A 25133-nucleotide genomic window follows, 5' to 3' on the forward strand; every position below is an offset into this window, starting at 1 on the left:
TCTCTCTCTCTCTCTCTCTCTCTCTCTCTCTCTGTCTCCTGTCTTTTGTGAGAAAGATATGAACAAACTAGTCAGTTTAATCTTAATGATCTGCTTGAAACAATATCCATTAATTCATTGCTCTACTTGAGTACCTTGCCTTTAAGACAATGGTGATCTTGATCCATGGTCACAGATGGGAAGCTCTACATGCCTGCATTCTCCTTGGATTTCCCATAGCCTCTAGATTTTTTTCTTCCCTCCTTATGAAGCAGAACTTCATAAGCACCTTCACCTATAGCCATCCCCTCTGTCCTATTCTTTGAATTATTTCAGATTTCCTAGCAGGGAATATCTACTCCCTATTGGATATGTCAATGCCATCACATCTTATTTATCTCTCACCTGGCTTCACCTTGGTTGATGGACATATAAATCTCCCAAGAATTCTCTTCAGGGATAGCTCCATGTGGTATGAGCAAGCTCACCCCTAAAATAAAACAAGGCCAAAGGTTATTTCCAGGTCTATCAATTATGCCAAAGTTTGTTGACATGATGCTAATGTTCAACTAAAAAATGAACAAAAAAAGTTCGTCATATCTCATAACTTTGTAAATGTACACGAAGGTCTGTACTATCAAGAGGAAGTATTACTGAAAAGGGTTATACAGGAAGGGGAAAGCTTAAAAAAGAAAGAAACAAAAAGACTTCTTTTGAAAACAAATAGTTGTATTGGCTTCCTTTTATAAGAACTGTTAAAACCATCAGATCAGTGGTTTTCAAACTCTTAACTTCAAACTCAAAAAGAAATGGGGCTACTAAACTGTATATAGATTAATGCTGACTACATGTTGATTTAGAAAACCACATATTAATATTATCATGTTCTGTGAGTGTTTTTTTTAAATTATTGTGTTAAATATTTCTTATTTCCATTTTAATCTGGTCCCTCCTGCACTTGGGAGTGTTGTGGGCCACACATGTTTGACAAATTTGCACTAGACCATGAACCATAGAACATACCAAGTTGGGGAATGAATCAGCTCATTTACCTCCATGAATATTGCTCAAGAATCCTGCTTATAGGAAATTCCACATCCATTCAATCTTTGAACTCCTCACTAAAAATGGCCAAGAGTTAGATCTGTGACAAAACTATTAAAGCTTTGCTAAAAACCATGCTAAAATGGTCATCTAATTTAAGGAACTACTAGGATGAGGTACTAGCAAGAAGAACTTTATTTATATATTCAATGGAAGGCTAAAGTCTTCCAAGGAACATGGAAAAAAGAAAAGCATGGTATGAGATTATCATCCAATACATTTAACCATTTTGGGGGCAGAAGCATATCCCTTTACTACCAAGAGTCTCCCATCAAAGCCATTTGCCTGTGAAATCCAGAATATATCTATCTGGGGAGAATTAAAATGACAAATAATAACCTAAAAGACAAGAGAAATATATAGGTTGGGCCCAAGGCAAAATGATCACTTCCCTGTAAGGAACAGCAGAGAAGACATGATTGAGGATATGTATAACTGTAAAAAGAGGTTGGCTAGCTTTATAGCGAGAAGGAAGGTCAATAAATATATAGGTCAAGTGGTATATTAATAATCATGACATGCTAATGGACAAGACAAAGCCCTTGAGTAAACTGGGTAGACCCTCTTTGGTTGTTGTACAGGAAGACATGGACAAGAAATGCACAGAGCAAAAAAGAATGGTGGGGTTGGGGGTGAGAAAAAGGGGTGGTCATCAGCATCAGCATCAGCATCAAAAGGGAAGCATTATACATACATATACATGTACATTATATATACACACACATACATATACACATATGTATACCCATACATGGCTCCTACAAAGTATCATCCAGTAACCATGCATTCTTCCAAAAAATCATGTTTAAGCTTATACTACAAGAATTTTTCTTGGATTTGGCAACAGAAACCATTATGAGCAATGATCACTATCATTACTTAAGTTCTTATTTAGCATTTTGCATGCTTCTTCCCTGTTTTTTCTTGGATGCTTTAAGGCAAAACTTTAGCCTCAGCCAAGAAATGAAAGTATTTATTCCTTAACTACTACCCAATTCAATGGCAAATGGAAAACTCAAGGAGCCTCACCATGGTAAAATAATACAATGCCAGAACAAGCTGTACAAGGAATCAATCCAATTCCCACATTATGTAGTATTTCAGTTTTCCTCTCCTCTTGTTCTGGATGCTCTAAAGCAAATCTTCCACCTCAAATACACCATCTCATTTATTTGAAGAAATGAACTGGTTATGCATTAAAAATAACTTTACAAAATAAAACCTTGTGGTGTCTTCTTTTTCTCCTTGAATAATGTAGCTCTTACCTTTCATTCCATTAGAAGCAAGGCAACAGCACAAAAAAGCTCTCAGGTTGGTGATTATAATTTAAATCCAGAGATGGCAGCCTTTGCTAATACACTCCTATCAGCCTGTTAGCCACTGTGTAGTCATGCAATCTGAGATTCATTGCAAAACAAGTTATTTGTGATTCATATTTATGAATATTATTCAGTAACATGCTAGTTATCATCAGTACCTTTCACTGGCACTGAGAATGAGGCACATTTAAATCTTACTTACATCTTCCTGGCAGAGAGATCCATTTGTAAACCAGACCTTAATGTCAACAGTGTCAAGAACTATAATTGCCATAGTTAGATGCCTCATTTTGACTTCCTTCTTCCCTGTCCTACTTTTCTTTAAATTCAGTGGCCACATAAAGTGGTCTCCATGAAGTCATATCCCCTGTTGTTATGTAGAGTGTAAAATATTTAAGGTAGGGATATAACCATACCATTTGGACATTTGTTTTCCTCCATTTAGGCTGACCTAGAATTCTCTATGTAATGTGTCCCTTAGAGTTGATTTATATACTTCAATTCTCCCTAACAACAGGGCAGCTCAGTCTATTGGTGTTCTGAAAAGATACCCCTGTTATCCATAGATGGTTGGTTTATTATGCGAGTGCACAGACAGCAGTCCCTTATTAGACAATGAGATTTGGAATTCTCCATGGAAAAGGCTGGTTCTGGGATTTGCTTCCTCTTTTAAGCCATTGGAGATTCTGAACAGATTTTCAGTGCAAGAAGGAATACTGGCATGCCAGCATTTGCATGAGGAAGGGCTAAATGCAGAAAGGGCCTAACATCTTGTTTCCTTTAGTTAGATGCTGCTATTTTATAATCTATTGTAAAATTTGCTTTTCAGACATACCTAGAGTCTCAATGAGAAAGGCATAACCAATGAAGACTCTTTTTCATAGCAAAATGTCTCAAATGCAGGAAAAACAAAAACAAAACAAAACATGGTATACCCCACAGGGTTCTCTAGACCACACTTCTCATAACTGATAAGGTTATCTCTTCTTGAATAACAAAGCGAAAACTTTTACAAAGTCTATGCACTACATAATTCCCAGCTTAAAACTGAGGTGTCATTTATATTCATCCTGAAATATTGCCTGAATTTATAGATCCTAAAGGGAATTTTGAGTATTTCAGATTTATCTCAATAAACAGTTTTATAACTGAGAGTTAGCACAAAGTAGTAGATAGAGCCATGAACTTGAATCCAGGGGATCTGGATTCAAACATTTAGTAGTTATATGACCATTAGGAAGTTTCTTATCCTCTCAGACAGTTGGTATCCTCACCTTTAAGGACAGAAATTTAGGAGTAGTTCAAATGACCAAGATGCATCAATTAAATCAATGCATTTTTAAAAATATTTCATTTCAAAGTAAAATACCTGCTTATAATTATTTCTATTTAAAATACATTTACACAGACAGGAGATATAGTAAAATTATTCTTTAAAAACTGCACCAATTAATATGCCTGTTCTATGGGTTAAAATGAGGATGATAATATTTGTACTAACTCAGGTCTATTTTGAGGAAAATGCTATATAAATGTGAGTTATGATTACTTTCTTTCAGGTTCCATATCCATCCTACTAAATGCACACATCTTTCATGGTGGTGAATGAAGTCAATAAAATATGCCTTCTATAGAGAGAAAGAGGCCATCATACAAAGTGTTGCTTTTTTTCCCTTTTCTTTTCCTTCCTTCCTTTCCTTTCTTTTTTTTTTTTTTTTTTTTTTTTTGAGGCTATCAGGATTAAGTGATTGCCCAGGGTCATATAACTAATAAGTGTGTGAGGCTGGATTTGAACTCAAGTCCTCTTGACTCCAGGGCTAGTTTATTGTGCCGCCTTGTTGCCACTGCTTTGTTTCTTAAGGCACCTATTGATAACTTGATGGTTAAGTTTCCCTAAAAAGTTTCCATTACCAGTGTTGTTCCACCATGTTCTGATCAAAGAAGTATATCTTACCCATAAACAAAAAAATGGAAACATTTCTCCTTCCCCAAAAATGTATAAGAATTCATATTTAAATAGGTTTTTAGAGTTTACAAAGTATGTGATTTAGCTACCATTCTATATAACCATCAAAGAATATTTATTAAGTGGCCATTTTAAATGACCTAGCCCCTACAAAGAATCTGATTATCTAAACTTTAATCCTTTTGAGATTCATGATTTCATTGGTGTTGGTATTCTGTCTACTGACATAGATTAGAATTGTTCTTTTCTTGTGGATTACTGTGGCCAAGTGGTAGCCAACCTTTTGGAGCTTAAAACTCTCTCTGCACTTAGCTAATCTGGTCCTCTAAAGACAGCAATAAAGCCCTATACTTGAAACTCTTAGCTTCTTAGGACCTATGAAAGTTTGTGATCAATTGGTATGGCCTTCAATGACCCAAGTTGGTCTCTGTGTTACTCTAAGAGGAGGACTTCAGAAGAAGAATATTTAGACAGCCTTTAATTTTAAGTAATAATAGTAACCTAAATATTAGCATTTACATTTCATAATTTTGCATAGCTAATGCTTTCCAAAGTGTGAGTGGTTATTCTGTCTCTTAAGATAACATTTGGGAATACAGATGAGAAAATCCCATTTGTGTTTTGAATTGCATTGGCTTTATTTCTCAACTACTTTTGTACCTGAAGAATATTTTAATCAGTGTGACATAGTGGCTAGAATGCTGGACATAATGTTAGGAAGATGAATTCAGCTGGTGCATTAGACATGGACTATGTGACCACGAACAAGTCATTCATCCTCCCTGACCCTCAATTTCCCTATTGGAAGAAGATGGGTTATAATAACTAGAGTGCCTACTTCACAGGGTGTTGTGAAGTTAAAATCTGTGGCCAAATCCTTTGCAAACTGTAAAGTGCAGTGTAAATATCAGTTATTTTCATTTCTGCCTTCTAAATACTGTCCTTTGAGCTTCCGTTCTTCTTGCCCAAACCATTCTTGCTAAGCCAAATCTTTCCAAGTGTTTAAGTGCCCAAGTGTCTTATTAAACACTCTGAAAACACTCCTTCTATTTAGGGGAACTGTTTTGAAATCAAATCCTTCTCCAGCGACATTCTGAGAAAAGATCCCTGGACTCCAAAGGTGTCCAATTAGTTGGTCTTGTGGCAGCAGGTCAGTCCTGTTACAGATTTCATTTCACAAGTTAAAATGTCTGATGCCGAAAAAACAGAATGGTTTCATGTTAGTTTTGAGAAATCTACCACAGGAAGGTGGGTCTGATGGTCTCTATCTGATGCTAACTCGGTGCTTAATAACACTTTCAGTTTGAGTGAACTCTCTTTTCAGCAGGTAACTGAGCAATCATTCAGTGCCCCTCTTCATTTTCTGAACCAAAGAATCAGGAAAGAGTGCTAACTCCCTCTGACTATCTGCTTGGGTCTTGAACTTCAAACATGTGGTTTAAGCCATTGAAATAAGATCCTTGTAGTATTGATTTCAATTCAGAAGATTCAAAATGTCTAAACAATTAAGACATTTATCCTTCAAACAAAACATACAACAAACAAACAAACCTATCAACATAAAAGAAATCATTCTCATAAAGGTAGCCCCAGAAATGAACTCTCTATCATGAACAGCTTTACAGCGTATCCTTATTTGTACTGATTAGGATGTGATGTCACATCAGGTTGTTGGATGCCTGGCTATGTTTATTATATTAGGTATTGATCAAATTAGACTTTGAGTGTTGTGTAATTAAGTCCCCTAGAAGTGTATGTTACCCTCAATTATAATCTAGTTGGCTATTAGAGGCAGCTAGGTGGTGCAGAGATAGATCTCTGGGCCTGAAATCATGAAGACTTGAGTTCAAATATGAACTCAGAGTCTTACTAGCGATGTGACCTTGGGCATGTCATTAGCCTCTGACTTGCTCAGTTTCCTGGATTGTAAATGGGTATAATACTAGTACTTACCTCCCGGGGTTGTTGGGAGGAATCAAATGAGACAGTACTTATAAAGGACTTTTATTTTATTTTTTCCCCAAAAATCTGGGAAAATTTATTTTTTGTCCTGTGCAGTTTTCATTTATGGATTTCTTGAATTATATTTCTGAAAAAACAGGCTTTAAAAAAAAAGGTCACTGTGTTTCAAATGGAGCTATTTGACTATGCCTTTAAACCCAAATCACTCTGACTTTCATTGAATGGCCAAAAAGATCCCCCAGCTTAAACCTCTGTGGCTTATTGTTTAGGTTCTGATGGCTTAGAATAAGTATAAATAGCAACTGTTTTCTGTTCTTGCTCAAAACTTTGAAGGTATTCCCCTCCAAAATTGATATTTTTGTAATGGTAAATTAGGCCCATCTTTTGTCACCATTCTTATCTAGACCTTAGTCATTGCATGGGTATTGCCTCAGACAAATTGAGACCTGGGAAAGATCTCAGTTTAGAAAGGCCAAGGTCACCCACTGCATTGGGCCATCCCCAATCATATTGACTTTTGTCTTGCCAGTGGAATTATTTGACTTTGGAGGAAAGAGTGAGGTGATGTTGTTGGTCCTCTTCAAGAATAAAGGACAAACAACAATACTTAAGTTGTGCTATATAAATGCTTCTTTCCTTTTCCTTCCTATTATTTCCATGTTTGAGTGTTAGAGAAAGATATTCTTTGCCCTTGCTTCCAGTACCCTGAGAAATGAAACTGAATAATGTTTAAACTCTAGGGACCCTCTATACCCCCCAACTTCAATTGTTAATCTAGTCATCCATAAACTTTCTTCCTTGTGTATTCGAGCACTAAGAAAAGTCACCTAAGTAATTAAAATGGCCATTTTTTGAGTATGTTACAGTATGAATTCCTTGAGCCTAATGGGTAAGAATAGATGGCCCTTCCAACTCTCAAATCCTGTGATTTTGTGATTCTTTGATTCTGGAATAGAAGGAGCTATAACTAATCTTGATTCTGCTGCTGACTCAAATGGACTCTTTGTGACTGTTTCTGCATTTTTGTCAAGGGGATGATAATAACCTCAACAACAGTAATAACTGGCATTGACGTTATGGTTTAAGGAACAAAAGGTGTCTTAAATGATCTCACTTGAGCCTCACAACAGCCCTTCAAGGTGGGTTCAGGTATTATTCTAATTCTACAGATGAAAAAATTTAGATCTAGAGAGATTAACTGACTTTACCATGGCCACACAGCTACTAAATGTTTTAGAAATGTTTGGGACTCAAGTCTTCCAGATACCATGTCTAGCATTTACTCTACTGGCTGCATTATCTGAGACAACTGACTTGGGATCTTGAGCTCTTGTTGTGATCTTGCTACAACATGTGAATAGAATGCTAACAGCATAACATACCTGTATTTGGCATCACTAAACGCCCTCCCAGATGGCCAAAAACACCAGTGGTCCTCAGCTCGGTTCTGCTGGGGAGTGATGAGAGATTCTGGATGTAGGGGGTTTTATTCCTGGGATGTATTGTATTAAAACCTCTGGTATTCCCATGGGGAAATGTCCCAGAGTGGGTCTTGCCGTGATACTCTGCTCGTTCTGATACTCCCAGGGAAACCATGAATGAGCTTTGGACTTTGACCTTGATGTCCGACAATGGGTTAAAGAGTGAAGACTCTGTCATGAGTTCCTTGTCCAGGGGGTCCTGTAGGCAGATGGGCCCACTATAGGTACGGCTCACTGTCAGGTCAGGTTGCATGGAGGAATTCAATAGGAGCGAGTTGCCTGGCAAGAGAAAATTGATCTGTCACTCTGAAACCACAGGACTTTTACCTTACCGCTTTACATCTGTCTCTACTAAATCAGCACAAACCTTTACGCATCCAGCAGTTCCTTCCAACAGATCAAGCTACCCACATTCATTCTGAGTAATTGGAGAAGGAGCAACAGGCTGGTCATTAGAGATCAGGGGCTTTGAAAAAAAGAGAATTGGCTCTATCAGTAAGCCCTTTCAAAATGGGTGTGGGGGGCAGGGGAGAGGGGAACAAATACTTCTGGTTCTCTTTCAAGCCAATAATTCAGGTATTATCATTGTTATTATTTTAACTGGAGAAGAAAAATGAAAATAAAAAGGATTATTTAAAAACCCAGCTCCAGGAGGAAAATAACATCTATTCTTTTAAAATGACAGGAGATGAGAAAGCATGATGATTTGGCAGAGTTTTTTTACAACCCAAAGCTTCATCAGTTCCACAGGCATTCACCTGGGACACTGGGACACTGCAAGGGTTGGGTGAAGAAATGTAACCACATGTGACCAGATTAGAATTGGGGCAGATAGCATCAGACCTAGATAGATAGACTCTCAGAGAGTTATCCTGGTATGCTAACGAACAGGGTGTGAAAATTCACATGATGTGGCCAAGATGAACCTATACATCTCATGAAGGGAAGTAAGGATATCCAAAAAAGCTTAGATATCTTTATGTCTTCCTCAGAAACCAAGGAGAAGGCCATCTTTTCGAAAAAGGAAAAGAAAGAGGGGAAGAAAGAGAGAAAGAAAGAAAAGAAGGAAGGAGAGAAAGAAAAGAAGGAAGGAAAAAAGAAAAGTAAGAAAGAAAAAGAAAGAAAGAAAGATAAAGGAAGGGAGGGAGGACGAGAGGGAAGGAGGGAGAAAGGGAGAAGAGAAGGAAGGAAGGAAGAAAGGAAAGAAGGAAGGAAGGAAAGAAAGACAGAAAGGAATTGGAAACTGCCATCCATTCCAGTTCAAGAATGTTTTCAAAGCCAAATATTAAAAGGAAGTGCTGTGATACTGTTTTGTGATGAAGTAATTTCATGTATTAGTAAATAACAAAATAACCCTTCCTCCCTGTTCCCAACCTCTCCCACAATACTGCTTCCAGTCCGTCAATGTGACATCTTAAATTGAAACAGAGACCGCATTAAACAATTTTCCTTTGGGGCCTGACAAAATTCTTCAAAGCAGGAAATTTTGAAAATGCTGCAATTCCAGGACAAAGTATATCAGCTTCTAATGTGTTTTTCCCCCTTTCTCTCTTCTATTGTCATAATTTGTCTGAAAGCCAGCAGGACACCCATAACCCTGACTTCTTTCACCCCCTGTTCTGATGCTCTCAGAAACCAGAATCACAGAGGAATATGAGCCAAATGAGATGAAACAATGTTGTAGATCTAAAGACTACTTGAAGCTTCCCTTCTCCTGCTTGAGGCTGTTGCCTCAGTTGGGCCCTGCCCAGGAGTCTGTCTCAAACACAAACTAGTTTGGGTGAATAGAGGTTGGAGCCTTGCTTTTTCTCAGTGCTTTTGTAGCCAAGGTGAAATGGAGAGCTGGCCACAGTCTGAAGAAAGTTGGTCACAGTCTTAAAGGAGTAACCTCTAGCAGAGCCTGGTGCTATCAGTGCTCCTAGCTTTATCATTATTATTTTTAATCAGAAATTGCTATTGTCAGAACTTCAGAAGTTCATTTTTTTTCCAGGTAGTTTGTCTAATGACTTGCTTTTGGGGAAAGAAAGTAGTGAGCTTTATTTCTTCCAGTTCAGACAACACTGAAATGGAAGATGACTTTGGTTTCAGATGGAAATGATCTATTATGCGATGCTATCTGCTAAAGAGAGTTAACTGACAACTTGTCTTGAGCCCAGCAAGGAACAGTTCACCAGGTTACCCTTATCATCTCTTCCCAAAAAGCTCTTTATCTTTAGCCTCTGGGCTCTTATATTTTATTTCCTTCTCGCTTCTCACCTGCCAGGGACCATCATCACAGCATCCACCAATGTCAGAAGAATAATGTCCTTTCTTTTCATAAGTGGAATTTGAAATTATCTACATACTATGTGGATGGCAGTGGAAAAGTATTAATGGAATTTTTAGAAAACTGCATTTTAAAATAGTTTTAAAGTGGGCATAAACATCAACCCTGGCAGCGTAATGAGGTGGAAAGATCACAAATTTGGAGGTTTGAAGATCTAGGTTTGAATTCCAGTTGTACTGCTTACTAATTATGTGGACCCTGGCCAAATTATTTGGTCAATCATTGACACAATCGGGATTTAACCATTGGTCTTCTCACTCTCATTGAAGAAAACTTTCCTCTCAGTTTCCTTATGTGTGAGTTAAAGGGTTGGAATTTACTTCTGAATTGAGATCTGAATTCTATGAAATTTAAATGTTTCCCAAAGAGTCACAATTCACAGAAGTGGCACAATGTTGTTGTTTTGTGTATTGGTGTGATAAAGTTTCAAAATGGCTATAAAATAAAATAAAAAACACTTTAATTTTAAAAATTCATTATAAAACCAAATGCCCGCAAGAACGAATACATGAAGTGTGGAGTACCTTTCATTGCAAAGAATTATAATAGAACACAGTGCAGATGAAAAATGAGCCCTCTTTTCAATTTGATGTAATCTCTTTGCTTAACATCCCAGTGTGCCCTGGGTATTTCCTCCAAACCCTTGTCTTTGCTCAGTCTCTACCAGGCAGTTTGTGCCCTCATGGGATCAAAAGATTTGAAGTTGGAAGGGATCTTAAAGATAATCTAATTGAGCTTCCTCATTTTAATGAGGAGGAAAGTCAGAGAGGAGAAGTAACTTATCCAAAGTCATGCAGAAGTAAATATCATGATTCAAGCCTAAAGCATTCCAGTACTGTTTCTACTATCCCATGCTGCATTCTCTTGTTTATCCTGTGCCACAGAGGTTCTTGGCACTCTTGGCATATATATATATATATATAAATACGTGCATATGCATGCATATCTATATGTGTATGTGCATGTGTATATATATGTGTGTGTGTGTATACATATATGTATATACATATATATGTATATATATGTATATATACACATACACATATGCATGTATATGTATAAAGACTGTTTGATGCTTCTCTTTTCCTGCTTGAGGCTCTTGCAGCAACTAGGCCCTGCCCAGGAGTCATTCATTTGGGTGAATAGAAGTTGGAACCTTGCTTTTGTTCAACCTTTATAGGGAGGGAGAAATAGAGTAAGCATATATGACACATATGTATGTTTTATTCTCATCTGCCCCATTAGTTCCAGCTTTGACTCATAGGACAGAAAACAAATGGTCCTCAGCTTTGGATACGATTATTATTTTGTTTCAACAAAATTGATTTTCTTTTACCTACCAAAAAAGAAAAAAAAATTGAAAATTCTGTTTTGCTGATTTGGAGATAGTTGAGAGTTGGTTATGATTGAGGATTCCATTTCCTCCGAGAGGAAATGACCCATCACAAGACTTGTGAAGTCCACTCACTGACTTAATGTCACCTTAGAGGATTCTTTTATGGGCACCTAGGCCTTGAGCTAATTAGAATGTGCTATAGGAATAGAGAACTGGATTTGTGATTTCATTGGTATAAGGAGCTCCCTGGGGCAGGAAATTGCTTTTTTTGAATGCATATTGGCACCTTTATCTACAGCTTAAAGAGTTGACTAGAGAACTGCAAGATTAAATTAGTTTTTTTCTTTCTTTTTTCTTTTTTTCTCATGGTCACCCAACTAGTTTGTGTTAGCAACAGGACTTGAACCCAGATCTTTCATGCTTCAAAGCTAGTTCTCTATCCACTATGCTATGATTCCTCAAAACAAGCTATTTAGAAGCCAAAATTGCAAACTAAGAAATTAACCAATGATTAAATTGGTCATGGCTTTTTATTTCTTCATTCTCGGCAGCAAGTTCACAATTTTGCGTGCTTATACAGTGAGAGAGGACACTGAAGCACGCTGCTAGAAGGAGCCTGGTCTCCCAGTAGGTGATGACAATTTGGTGGCCACTCTCAGTCCCAATAGCTACATTCACACCAGAGCAATAACATGATCTGAGGCTCTCGTGAGAACATAGTCTTTGGCTCTGAGGACGACTTGTCAGGAAGGCCCCCGTCGCTGACCTTGACGGACTGTTTTGAAGTTGAAGGTCTGGAAGCCACCTGTCAGTGCAGAGGAGTCAATGACGTCCACGCCGTAGTCACTCTGGCTCCGTCTATAGAGGGTTACTCCAATGACCAGAACTGCCACGGCCATGACTGCTGCTCCCAATCCCGAGTACAGAGCAATGTCGCTGGCATTCTCAATGCCTGAAACGAGAGAAAGAGAAACTCTCTATTGGCACATGTACAGAGAAAGAAACCCAGAATGAAAGATAGGGCCTCTTGACTCTGCTGATTGATGTAGATAACCCAGGGAGGATGAGGAAAAGCACAAGTTTATTTGCTTAATTCAATAACCACATTCCTGACATTTTTAGGATCAAATCCAATAGCTATCAATGAAATCATATTTTATTTAAGGGAGGGCTTATTTGAAAGAACACTCCACTGAATCCTTTTTTGTAAAACAAAGAATCCCTTTGTAATGCAAATAGTAGTCCCCTTACAATTTGGTTCTCTAAAGCTGTCATATCTGTGTGACCCTGAGCAAAACAATGCTGCTCAATGGACCTCAGTTTCCTCACTGGTAAAATGAGAGTGTTGGAGAAAATGATCAAATACCTCTTCTAGCTCGAAATGCTTTGATCCTAAAATATTCTTGTGCTAAGTTTTCTTACAGTAGAGTGCAGAGGAGATGGGAAGGAAGGACTATTTCTGTGTACATATACACATCTATCTATCTATCTATTAATCTATTCTTACATGCATATGTATATGTGTGTATGTACATATATATGTACTCAATTAGTACAAAGGGGCACAGGACATTTGCATTACAGCTCTGGAAAGGAAGAAGATATCGACTATATGAGTTAAGGGATGATAGGATTTAGAACTACAAAGATCCTTGTCCAACCCTTTTATTTTATAAATGAAGAGCCATTGGTCCAGAGGGGGAGGTGACCTGGTAAATATCCAGATTTCTTGATTCCAGATTTAGTATTTGTTTTTCTTTTCTCCAGCCCCTCCCTCACCCCCCACTCCCCCAACACACACACCAGGGATACAAAGAGTCTCCTTGTCTGTTACTATAACTGTAACTACTGAGCTAGAAGATGAAACATCCATTCCCCCATTGTGCCAACAACCACTACCTTAAATCCTTCAGGCTTAGTAGGCCATTGAAATTTGACCTCAGCTCACAAACTATAACAATTACTTTTGTGCTAGAATCCTTCAGCTTGAGAGGATATTGAAGCTTTCAACCATTGCCTTTATTTGAGAATACCAACAACGATATATATATATATGTATATATATATACTGGATCATAAATTTATAGCTGGAAGGAAACTTAAGAGGGTCAACCACTCTGACCCCCTTCATTTTATGGATGACAAAACTGTGTCCTGAGGAGTGAAGGACCTGTCCAAGGTCACACAAGTAGAAATTGGCAGAGCTGGAATACAAACCCAGGTAATCAACTCCAGATCAAATATTTGTTTCCACTGGGCCATGCAACCTTGTGGACACTCTGATGTCACTCACAAAGTTATCAAATAAGTTCCTAGCTCTAACTAGAGTTTGTGGTTTATTTTACAAGTGCAGACTGTGAAAGAGATTAATTGAGATAATGTACTCCCTATCATCTCCTAGGGTGGAGGTCAGATGTTCTCTAAAGGAAGCCAAAAAAAATCACAAGGCTTTAAGTTGAAACTACAGGCATTTTGTTTCTTTCTCTTGCCCTCCCCCCCACCAAAAAAAAAATTGTAGATACTCTCTGCCCTTTCACTAGATCAGTTTCTTAGCCTTTTTTTTTTTTTGGTGCCATGGACACCTCTGCCAGTCTGTAGAAGCATACAGAATAGTGTTTTTAAAAAATCTTATTTGAAAGAATTGCTAAGTTTCAGTTATAACTTAGTGAAAATAAAGTTTACATACATATATACACATACACATGTATACAGATATGCATACTATATATACATAATTTCCCATTCAAATTCATAACTCCCCCATGAAAAGTATCCACAAGCACTTGGCATGTTCTTTGGTTCTACTCTAGACCAACTACCGATCTGTGCTACATTTCTTAAGCAGATCCAAAATGGCCTCTGTAATCCAACATAAATGATTTTACCTTACCCTGGACTACGGTCTCTGAAAGTAGACACAATCTTGGGTGGTGTATGGAAATATGAGGAGGTAAGTGCCACCTAACTGCATAATTAATCTTCTTACAGACTATTTGGTAAGTAGACTTAATAGGGCCAAAAGTAATTACCATGTCACCCAAAGTCTGGCTTAGTGGATAAAATAAACCCATCGTATATTTACTCTGTAATTGTATGCCACTTACTATGCATTTTACTGCACCCTAATATGGTACTTATGTTATCAAATGAGCAGCACTTAGCACACAAGTAAAGTGAATTTATTTTAAACAAAGTCAGTGGACCGTAAAATAAGGTGTTACCAAATTAAGAATGAATAAGGAATTTGAGCAGAACCAGTTCTGTCACGGGGCAATAAACAGAAAAAAAGGGCATTGTAGAGTATAGCAAGGTAGTCAAAAGGAACAGGCGTTACAAGGGCAATGGACCTGTTTGAGGCTTTTACCACCCAGAATAGCCTGGAAAGGTGAAGGTAGCTATAAAGGGGACTAGGGGTGGGCCTCCCTCAGCCTTGTCAAAGTATAGGACTGAATAGCAAAGTAGTCTGAGGCAGTAACAAACAGGAAACCTGGTTCATAGGTCCTAAAGTTAGAAGGGACCTTACTGAACATGTAGAGCAGAGGTGTCAAACATGGCCACAGATAGCCCACAATATTCCTGAGCCTGGCCTGAACAAGAGTAAAATGTAATTTGGAAATATCTAACAAAATAAATTAAAATATAATAAAATACTGTTAATTTGTGATTTTCTAGGTCAATATGTGATTTACAGGTATTCTTATATATAGGTTGGTGTCTGCCCCCTCCCCCATTTCTATTTGAGTTTGACACCACTGATCTAGAGCAATTCGTTTATTTTACAGAAGAAGAAACCAGGGCCCAAAAAGAAAAGGAAAAGGATTTTCTCAAAGTCACACAGGGAAGAAGAAGCATGATCAGAACCTATGTCCTCTAACTAAAGATCCAAGACTCTTCATTCTTCCATATTGCCCCTTGTTTATATACTCTACTGCCCCAAAAATGTATTACAAGGTCACTCTTATTGAGGCGAGTTAAAAATTACCCCCTGTTGTTTTCCCCTCTCCTTTGCTTCTCCCCCTCTTCCCAAAGCTATACCCTCTGGATGAGGAGGACAAGGACACCGGAAACAGAACACATTAAGAGCAGTGAACTGACTGAAAAACTGAGACACACTAAGCCAGGGGCTAGGGACTGATAAGGCCAATTTAATGGAAGCACATTTGTCAGATTTTTTTTTCCCCCTCATTCTGCCTTCCAAATCCTTGGGTACTGCTGAGTCATGATGCTGATACCCTCTGAGGATATATGCAGGGAGAACACAGCTGGGTCACAGCTGAAAGCATATTGACAACTAACCCTGGTGAATGCAGCTGAGATGTATAAGAGGAAAATTCAAAAGGAGTTTCTGGCTTCCCAAACATCAAAGCAGAACTGGCAAAAGAAGAAGGATTATCAGAATTAAATGGTGCTTGCTTATTGGAGTCAATACCACTGGCCAGAACCAACCAAGAGACACAGGGACAGAGATGGCTTATGTCTTTGGCTGTCTCTAACACCCTAAGTTTGTTCACACTATATCCATACTTCCTTTACCCTCTGAGGTCCACACTCTTCCCAGACTAAACAAAAGCTGCCCCTGACATAGAGGCAATGGACAAAACAGACAGAAAAAGATGCACATTTTAGACATGGTCGATGTGGGAATTTATTATGCTAGACTATGCCTATGTGTTACAAAGGTTAATCTTTTTCTTTCTTTTTTTCAGATGGGGGAGTGGGAAAGAGTGAAAATAAATCCTTGCTAATTGAAAAAGAAATAAAACAAATAATATTAATGATTTTTAAAGGGAAAAATAAAGGATTTCACAAACTCAATTTACTTTGAGGTTCAAGTGATTGATAAGGATTGATATGTTAGTTTTCATGGGGTTGTTTGCATTTTTTGAAGGAAAAAAAGATCATTTTACTTAAGGCATAAGACTGTGATCAGTTGGGAGGCAATTTGGGGACAGAAAACCTGGAAATATATCTACATAGGCCACAGTTTGTTCCGATGGCTGACCCTGCCACCATCCATTAAAGCTAGAAGTCATAATATCAAGCCAAACTGAGTTTTTCACATGGTAATGATTCATTGCCTCATGATACTGTAATAATAGCTATCATTTACATGGCACTTGAATTTTGCAAAGTGCTGTATTCCCAAACAATTCTGTGAGGTAGGTGCTATTATTATCCTTCTTCTCAGTTTTTAGATTATGAAACTGAGGATGAGAGAGATTAAATGATTTGCCCAGGGTCACACAGCTACTAAGTGTCTGATGTGGGATTTGAACTTAAGTCTTCCTGCCTCCAAGTCCAGCCCTCTTATCCATTTATCTGTCAGATGGCTTTAAAGAAAAAGGTTAATAAAACTTCAAGAATCCATGGTGTATGCAAGGTAGCTAGGTGGCTCAGTGGATAAAGCACTGACCCTATAGTTAGGAGGGCCTGAGTTCAAATCTGACCTCAGATACTTACTAGCTATGTGATCCTGGGCAAATCATTTAAACCCATAGCTTAAAAAAAAATCTATGATGTAAGTGGTGGTAGGTTATAATCACAACTTAATAAATTGTCTTCATGACTTCCTGTGACTAAAAAACAATATGTCACCTGGTAACCTGTCTGGTGACAAGTTTCTCCCTATTTAGCCAGGAACATATTCCATCAAAGGGCCAGTAACAAGACTTAATTAGATGGAATTGCTTAGAAATATAACGATGATGATGATGACAATCAACAACAGAGTCATCTTGTTTGGATTAGCAGCATAGATCTTGGGGGCTACTTTAGCTAGATTTTTTTTTTAAGGAATACAGAGCTTCAGTATTTCAGAATTAGAAGAGATTTTAGAAACAACCTAGTCAATACATATAGGAAGGGAATCCCCACAACAGTATAATTGTGAAGTGGTCACCAAGCCTACTTGAAAACCTCCAAGGAGGCTGAACTTGCCTTCCTTAAAGGAAGCCTATTTCACTTTGGTATACTTCTAATTTTTTAGGAAGTTTTCCCTTGTAACTAGACTAAATTTGCCTTCTTGAAGCTTCCACGCACTACTCCTGATTCTGCCATTTGGGGTTGAACAGAACCAGTCTAATCATCCCTCCTCAGAACAGACTCCATAGGACAATACTTGAAGAAACATTCATGTTCTCCCTAAGTCTTCTCTTCAACAGACTAAACATTCTCAGTTCCTTCAACCAACCCTCAAGTGATAGAAAAATTTAGTAGGGGACCAAGGTCTTCCTCTAATTACTGTAATCATCATATTCCTGAAGCTTCAGGTATCATAGGAAAAAGAGTCTGGGAGTCAGAGCTGACCATTCTACTACCCACAAATGTCTACAAGAAGCAAATAGAATTTCTTTCTGCCTCCATTTCCTCATGGATAAAATAATTTTTGATTGACCATCAGTGATTATTCCAAATGTAATCACCATATCACCCAGTTTTTTAGTATAGTGGATGAAGTAAAAGAACCATATATTTATTTACCCTATAATTGCATACCGCTTCTGATGTATTTTGCTGGACCCCAGTATGGTACTTATGGATCGAACAATACATAGAAAACAAGGAAATTTAATTTTACTAATCTTTAAATGAAATCAGTAACAAGAATGAGTAACCTTGCATGATGTTGGGTTTATATTTAGAAAAAGACAACCAATAACAGAAAATAAAAGAAAAACACAATAATGTGGTTACAAAAGTTGGTCCCCTTTCTATTTGGGGCCCCATTTCCTCATATGAAAAAGAAAAGACATTTTTTCCAATTGGGCAGGAAAAAACTATAATAGATCAGTATAGACCAAAACCTTCTTTTCCCTGTACTTAATATCTGAGATGGTTTTGGCATGTATTCAGAGGAGAATTATTGAGAGGTCTGGAGATTTGGCACCAAGTACCTATGAGGAGAATCCAATGTTATTAGAACCTAAAGTCATTTAATCTAGTGGGAGAAAAGGATGACCTACTAATTATCTCTAAATGCAGGCAATGCAAGGTAATGGAAAAAGAACCCGAACCAGAAAAAAAAACTAGATTTAAATCCTGGCTAATAGGATCGCATATTTATAGCTTGAAGAAACCATGGAGACCAAACTAGTCTGAATATCTCATTTCACAGATGAGAAAGAAAGGAACACAAAGGCCAGGTGACCTGTCCAAGGTCACTGAGGTAGTAAATAGCAAAGGTAGAATTCAATCCCCGATCATGCTACCCCATATCCAGCAGCTTTTCTGCTCTATATGTAATTACTTGTGTGACCCTGGGTAGCTCACCTTATTTTCCTTGGCTTCTCAGTTTCCTTATTTTAAAAAATGGGCATATTAGACTGAATCTCTCAAGCCTCAAACAATTCTAAATTTTAGGACACCATAAAGGGTTACTATACAGAAGACAGTTAGCCCATATTTGTGGGTGATAGTGATGCTAATGTTAAAGATAAAGGTAAAAGATGATAAGCATGGAAATGGGGATTGCAAACCAGGACCTAAAAGAAAGAATGTAGCCTTTCACTGTTAGCGGTTGATGGTTTCTACTTTGGTTAAATACAATAAATATCTTTTCTACTGTGAACGTTATTAAAAATTGAATTCTATTACTGAAGGAAATTTTTACATCTACTATTTGGAAAGTAGGGAAAAAAGTAGGGTTGACTGCTAAGGATTTGGGCTAAATCAGGTGTACTTATCACTATGGAAAGGGGAATGAGGACACAGCATATGGTGTTGAGTTATTTTTACTGGGTGAATTCCTGAAGAGGAGAAGATTCAGGAGCAGAAGCTTTTCTTTGGCAAGCCACACTGTCTTTTCCTTTGAGGAGTGTCACCCATCTAAGGAGGAGGTTGGGAGTAAGTGACCTCTAGTCTAATAGGTGTGCCATTAAGGAATTTTACTTTTATTTTTTGGGAATCAGGAATTAAGTCTCAAAGCTAAAGAAAGAAGGGGAATGGGAAGTACTTTTGTGTAATAGCAAGTGACCTAAATATAAAGAAGAAAAGAAAGATGTAGTGGCAAGAGAAATAATAACAGTAATAACAATATAATAGCACTTTAAGTTTTGCAAAGTGCTTAACAAATATTTTCTCATTTCATCTTCACAACAATGGTCAGAGGTACTATTATTATTTTAAGAAATTTTTTTACATTTTAAGAAACTGAGACAAACAGGTTAAATGATTTGTCCAGGGTCACATAGCTAGTAAGTGTTTGAGGCAAAATTTGAACACAGGTCTTCCTGACTCCATGTCCCGTGCTCTATCCACTACACAACCTAGCTGCTGGATTTGGGGTAAAGGTGAGGACCCAGATTCAAATCCTCCTCTGCAGTTTACAACTTGTGTATAAATCAGACAAATTCCTTCACTTCTTTGTGCCTAAATTTGATAGGATTATAGAGTTAGAGTTCAAATAGACCCAAAGGCCATCTAGTCTAGTCATCTTTTTTTTTTTTTTAACATGTAAATAAACAGAGGCGTAGATTGGTTAAGTGACTTATCCCGGGTTATATGGAGAGAGAAAGTCTGATGAGAGATTTGAACCTAGGTTCTCTAACTCATTAGTCAGAATACTTCACCAGTTCAATAAAGAATTTGCACTAGATCTCCCCTAATGTCCATTTTTCAACTCACCATCATGACCTCTAAAGGCTACTTCCATCTCCCAGACTCTTCACCATGGTGTTGATAAGTATGACAACTTTCTCTGCCACAAAACATTAGGATGCAGTGGAAAGAATGTGGCTTTTCAAGTCAGAAGGCCTGTGTTTGAATTCTGCTCTGCTATTAATAATTTTTTTTTCCTTTTGCCAATTGATTTCATCTCTCTGGACCTTATGTTTTTGATGTGTAAAATTATCTCTAAAGAACATTAGCACTAAATCTATGACCCTAGGTTCACACTCAGTTATTCTGAGATCATTATTACCCTCTAAAGACTGAACAAATAACAAACTTTGTTCCATTTCTTTTGCCTCTCACTATTTGCTTTTACCCAAATTCCAAATTTAGGGATGATTTAGAATATAAAAGACATATAGATGCCACCTATTGCTTCAAGCATGCTTCCAATCATGTTGTAAAAATTGAAATGTCTTTCTGTGTACCGAGGGTCCTTAAAAGTGCCCTTCAGAAATTCAGCCTTCTCTCCTATCTCTCACAACATACACAAAGAGCTTGGTTACTGCACACCCCTCTCCTCCCTCGAGAATCAAAGATGGTATGTGGGTGGTTGAAAGAGGCAGTGAGGTACTCAGGTATCCACATGATAAATATTCACTAAAGGAGGTGGAGGAAGAAAGCCAACAATACAAGAGCAGCCAGCTGTCATCCCAGAAATGAAGGGAAGAAGGTAGCTCAGTGGTAGTTGGGACAAAAGCCATTCGGCAGAAGCAGAAACACTTTGCAAGAGAGGGCTTGGACCAAAACGCTGCATTGTGCCTGAGGATGCTATAACTGAGTTATCTTTATGTGTACTTCTGATTTTTTTCACCAATTAATTCATTTATGTCATTCTTCCTGCAGTTAGCTTTTTTGGGAAAAAAAAATACTTGAGCTGGTTAGCGAGGAGATGACTGGCTTCTGTCACCCAGGTGACACTGGGCCCTTTAAGGAGTTAGCAGGATGCCCTACTATGTGGAACTTGTCTGATGAACTCCCTGTGTACTTCCAGTTTCAACAGGGGTTTGTCATTGGATTTGTGTGTGTCGAACAGGGTCATTCATCACACTGGGCCCTGTTATATAATAAAAAGCCCTTCCCTTAGGGGAGAGGGAGCTGAATTGAAGTAAGGATGCATGTTGCTGAGTTATTTTACGCAGGGAATGTGAATGATTTTCTTCCCTAGGGTAATTCTTCTAAATAGGCCAATACCCAGGAGCAAACACAGTCCTTTGGGAGCCATGCTTCTTATGACTCAGAAGAGGTTCAACCTCTGCAAAAAGTCATTTCTTAGCCCGGCTCCAGGGGTGAGTACCGTCTGTCATTCCAAACCAGCCGTATTTTACTGCACCTCCTGACATTGTTACACAACATTTATTGAAAGCACATTTGATGGTAATGAAGTTTCTATTAACTATGATTAAATCTCATAAAGCACCTGAAGATAATTTAAGATGTGCAGAGGCAGAAAATGAAACATTCGGTTTAGTACATTAGGAAACGTAATTGATTAAATTATCTCATTTACAATAAGTGCTTTCATGAGCTACGCAGTGCACATATTTCCCCCAGTTTGTCATTACAGTTTGCTCACAGATCGCTTAAGATTTTACTTTTCTTTTTTAGACTTTCTAGCAAATCGACGCTGGGCCCTCCTCCATCCTCCAGGGTGCTCATTGTACAAGATTCTGACGGCTGCTTCCTGTCTGTTAGGGCTTTTAGAGGATCATGTGTTTGGCTATTTATAGGAACAGGTTGTTTCTCAATTATCTTCCTAATTGACTTTGATTTTGCATCAGTGATAATTCACAGCATCTGAAGCCAAGCCTGCTTCTACAGAGTAGCCATGGATCAGTACTCTTAACCCACTTGCAGCTTTAAGAATCCTGCTGCATCCCTTGAGGGACCTTTTGCAGTCACATCATTTCTGTGCAGGTTTTATTTTTAGAAAATCACAAATCAAAATAGTTTAAATGCCCCTGTTGCAATATCCAGCAATTAAACATGATGCTCAGGAGCGAGAACTCCAAGCGGAAGTTAATTCAGCAGTCCCCAAGGACTAGGAATAGTTATTGTGGGGTTTACAGCTAGAAGTACAGATGTAACCAAATTAGAATGGCACAGGACACACAAACTAAGCATGAAATTATTTAAAAAAAATCAAAACAAACACATTCCCTAAGTAACTTTCATGTTGGATTCTGCATTGATGCTCATGATGTTAAATGTACACCACACCTGCACCAGTAGATGGCATTTGCACTGTGCCCAGCAGGAGGTGAGCTGTCCCTTTCTCTGATGTTTGAGCAGTATGGAACTAAGCCTTGCTGCAGGGTCAAATCCTCACTCTTCTCACACACAAAGGAAGGCACAAAACAGATGGCCTTTAGGGAGGGTAAAAAAAAAAAAAAGGAAAGGATAGCAACCTTATTGCAACAGCTCAAAACTAAATTTACGTATGAGTGACCTTGGGGAAGTCACTTTCATTCTCCAGGCCTCAATTTCCTGCCCTGTAAAATGACAGGGTTCAACTAGCTGTGTACTAAGGCCCTTTTAGTTCTAAACTTATGACCCTCTATAAGTGCCCACCAAAATTTGGTTTCCCCAAGGGAAGTATTTGGATACATCTGTCTTCTACGAAGTATTACACAAGGAGTAATAACTTAGGACATGCTGTAATGGAAAGAGTATTGGACTTAGAGACTGGAGACCTGGGCTTAATCCCATTTGTGACACTTACTATCTGGGTGACATTGAGTAAGTTACTTATATTCTCTGGGATTCAGTTTCCTCATCAGTGAAATGAAGGGCTTAGAAGAAATATTGAATAGGTTTCTTCCACCCTCAACAGTCTTATCTTTTTTATATAAATGTAATGGATATACTAGGTCAATATCAAGCAATAAGATAAAGTAAGGAAAAGTTTTCTCTGGCCTGCTTCCACCTACCCATTTACCTCCACTATCAGCATCTCTCTCATCTCTCCTGGAGGTGATCCTCTTCACTTCACCCCTAGGTCTATCTCTTATGTCTGTGGAACCACAGCCTTTTTTTGCGAGGAGTATTGCTGAAAGGAGGTATTTACATCCTTTCAGAGCTCTCTTGAAGACTGAAAATAATTAGAAGTTCAAAGAAACAAAAATCCTTAATACTGAGATTTCAGGCCATGAAGTAAGATATTACTGGGCAATTTATGTGTTCTCTCTGCTATTTTAATTATATTGTACAGAGAGGAACCAGCTCTACTGAGATCCTTATCATGTCTAGTTCCACCTAAGGCCAAAGTCCACAGGAATCTAAGATACAGTGCTATTTCTATTTTCCTTCTTTGAGTTCAGCTTAATTGCAGTGTAAAACTATGGGTACTATTTTCCTATTATACTTGCTAATAATAATGATACTAACAACAACAATTATTCATATCTACTAAGATACTTAATGTTTTAAAAATCACTTCCCAACATCCCAGTATGGTAGGTAGTACGATAATTATTCCCATTTTCCAGATTAGCATACTGATGTTAATGGATGTCAAATACCAACTATCTCCATGCCATGCTGCCTGCATTCTGGCCATCAACCTTTTCCCTCCCTCCCATCTTCCTTAATATCAACCCTGAACTCAACACCTGTTGCAGGCTCTCATAGGTAAGCTTCCACTTTCTCTTTCCAGAAACCAGGCCTCCATGCCACTTCTTGGTTATGTCCTCTTCTAGTTTCCAGCAATCTGACCATTAGAGTATCCTTCAACTCCATCCCCACCCTGCCACAAATGTGGACCTACTGCCTAGGTTTCCTATTTCTGATATGGAAGCTTTTGCCTGACATAGATTAGGACCAGACTGATTGCACTTCCCAGCCATCTCCAGGCCATACACATACCCTCACCTCCCACCTACCCAGATATGTATCGTCTTCCTCTATTAGAATGGAGGGTAGCTTGCTGATCTTTTTATCTCTGCTGTTTAGCTTAGTATGGTACATGGCACATAGTTTAAATAATTATTCTATCTAACTAGATAAGTTACTTACCATGGGTAACACAGTATCTGATCTAGGATTCAAATTCAAGACTTTTGATTCTAAAGCTAGTATTCTTGTGCTCTCACCCTATGATCTTGCTCCTTTCTTCCTGCAGCAAAGCCTAGGATTTGGTTCACTGACAGCACCTCTCTATCTGAATCTAACTTCCAAACTACCACTACAGCAGGAGATTTTTTTTCCCATTCTTCTTGGAAATAGCACACAACTCATCTTTTTTTAGGTGTTTTTCAGGATTTTACTATTAAACACTAAAATATACAAAGGAGTGGGTTGAAAGGAAGGCAAATAACCATACAGGGAAAATTTATAGACTTATAAAAATCTCTTCAGTTAAGCCTGCTCCTCCATACATGTGTACCAAGAACTAAGACTCAATCTTTCATCATCTCCCAACCTTTCTTCTTTCTCTTAAATCTTACTCCTAAAATCTGTTTCTCTTAAATCTTACTTCTGAGTCTGTAGGCTGATCCAATGTTTAATGAACAATAGGTTACACCTCAGATTTCTAGCTAATATAATTTCAATTTGGAAAGTTTTATAAGTGTGTCAACACATAAAGAATCTATTTTCCTAACTCTTGACCCAAGCACAAAAGGTACCTTTCTTCTCTCTCAAACCTAACTCTGCTGAGAAAATTCTTCTCATATGTCTCTGTCATATCAGGATTATACAGTAACCTCTCTCATCCTATTTCCCATGGTACTTTTGGAAATCCTGTCCTTTCTCCTTCCCTGTCTCCATTGATGAGAAAACCCATATCAGAACTGGCCTCCAAAGATATCTTTTTTCCCAGGACTTTAGCCTGCAAGAAACATGCATTCATCTTTCTTTCTCAGCTAGAGATCCCTTTGTTATGACCCATGAAGACCTCTACTGTTACTTTGTCCTGTGCTTTCTGTTCTAGCTGGTTAGCTTGAAGCAGATTCCCTAGATGTATTTCAGTAGCTTATTTTATGATGAAATCATT

The 25133-nt window shown here is 38.1% G+C and overlaps 1 protein-coding gene across 1 annotated transcript in view; it reads right to left on the minus strand.

The window, feature by feature from the left end:
- Positions 1-25133, minus strand: part of UNC5D (unc-5 netrin receptor D) — a 349386-nt gene that overhangs the window by 85363 nt on the left and 238890 nt on the right. The window contains exons 8-10 of the mRNA XM_027865284.1: positions 12240-12425; positions 7713-8090; positions 385-469 (exon numbers count right to left, since the gene is read on the minus strand). Coding sequence (XP_027721085.1) covers positions 385-469; positions 7713-8090; positions 12240-12425 — 649 coding nt within the window. The remainder of the gene's footprint in view (positions 1-384; positions 470-7712; positions 8091-12239; positions 12426-25133) is intronic.

This window comes from Vombatus ursinus, unplaced genomic scaffold (assembly GCF_900497805.2).
Source record: "Vombatus ursinus unplaced genomic scaffold, bare-nosed wombat genome assembly UNPS02014778.1, whole genome shotgun sequence".
NCBI lineage: Eukaryota > Metazoa > Chordata > Mammalia > Diprotodontia > Vombatidae > Vombatus > Vombatus ursinus.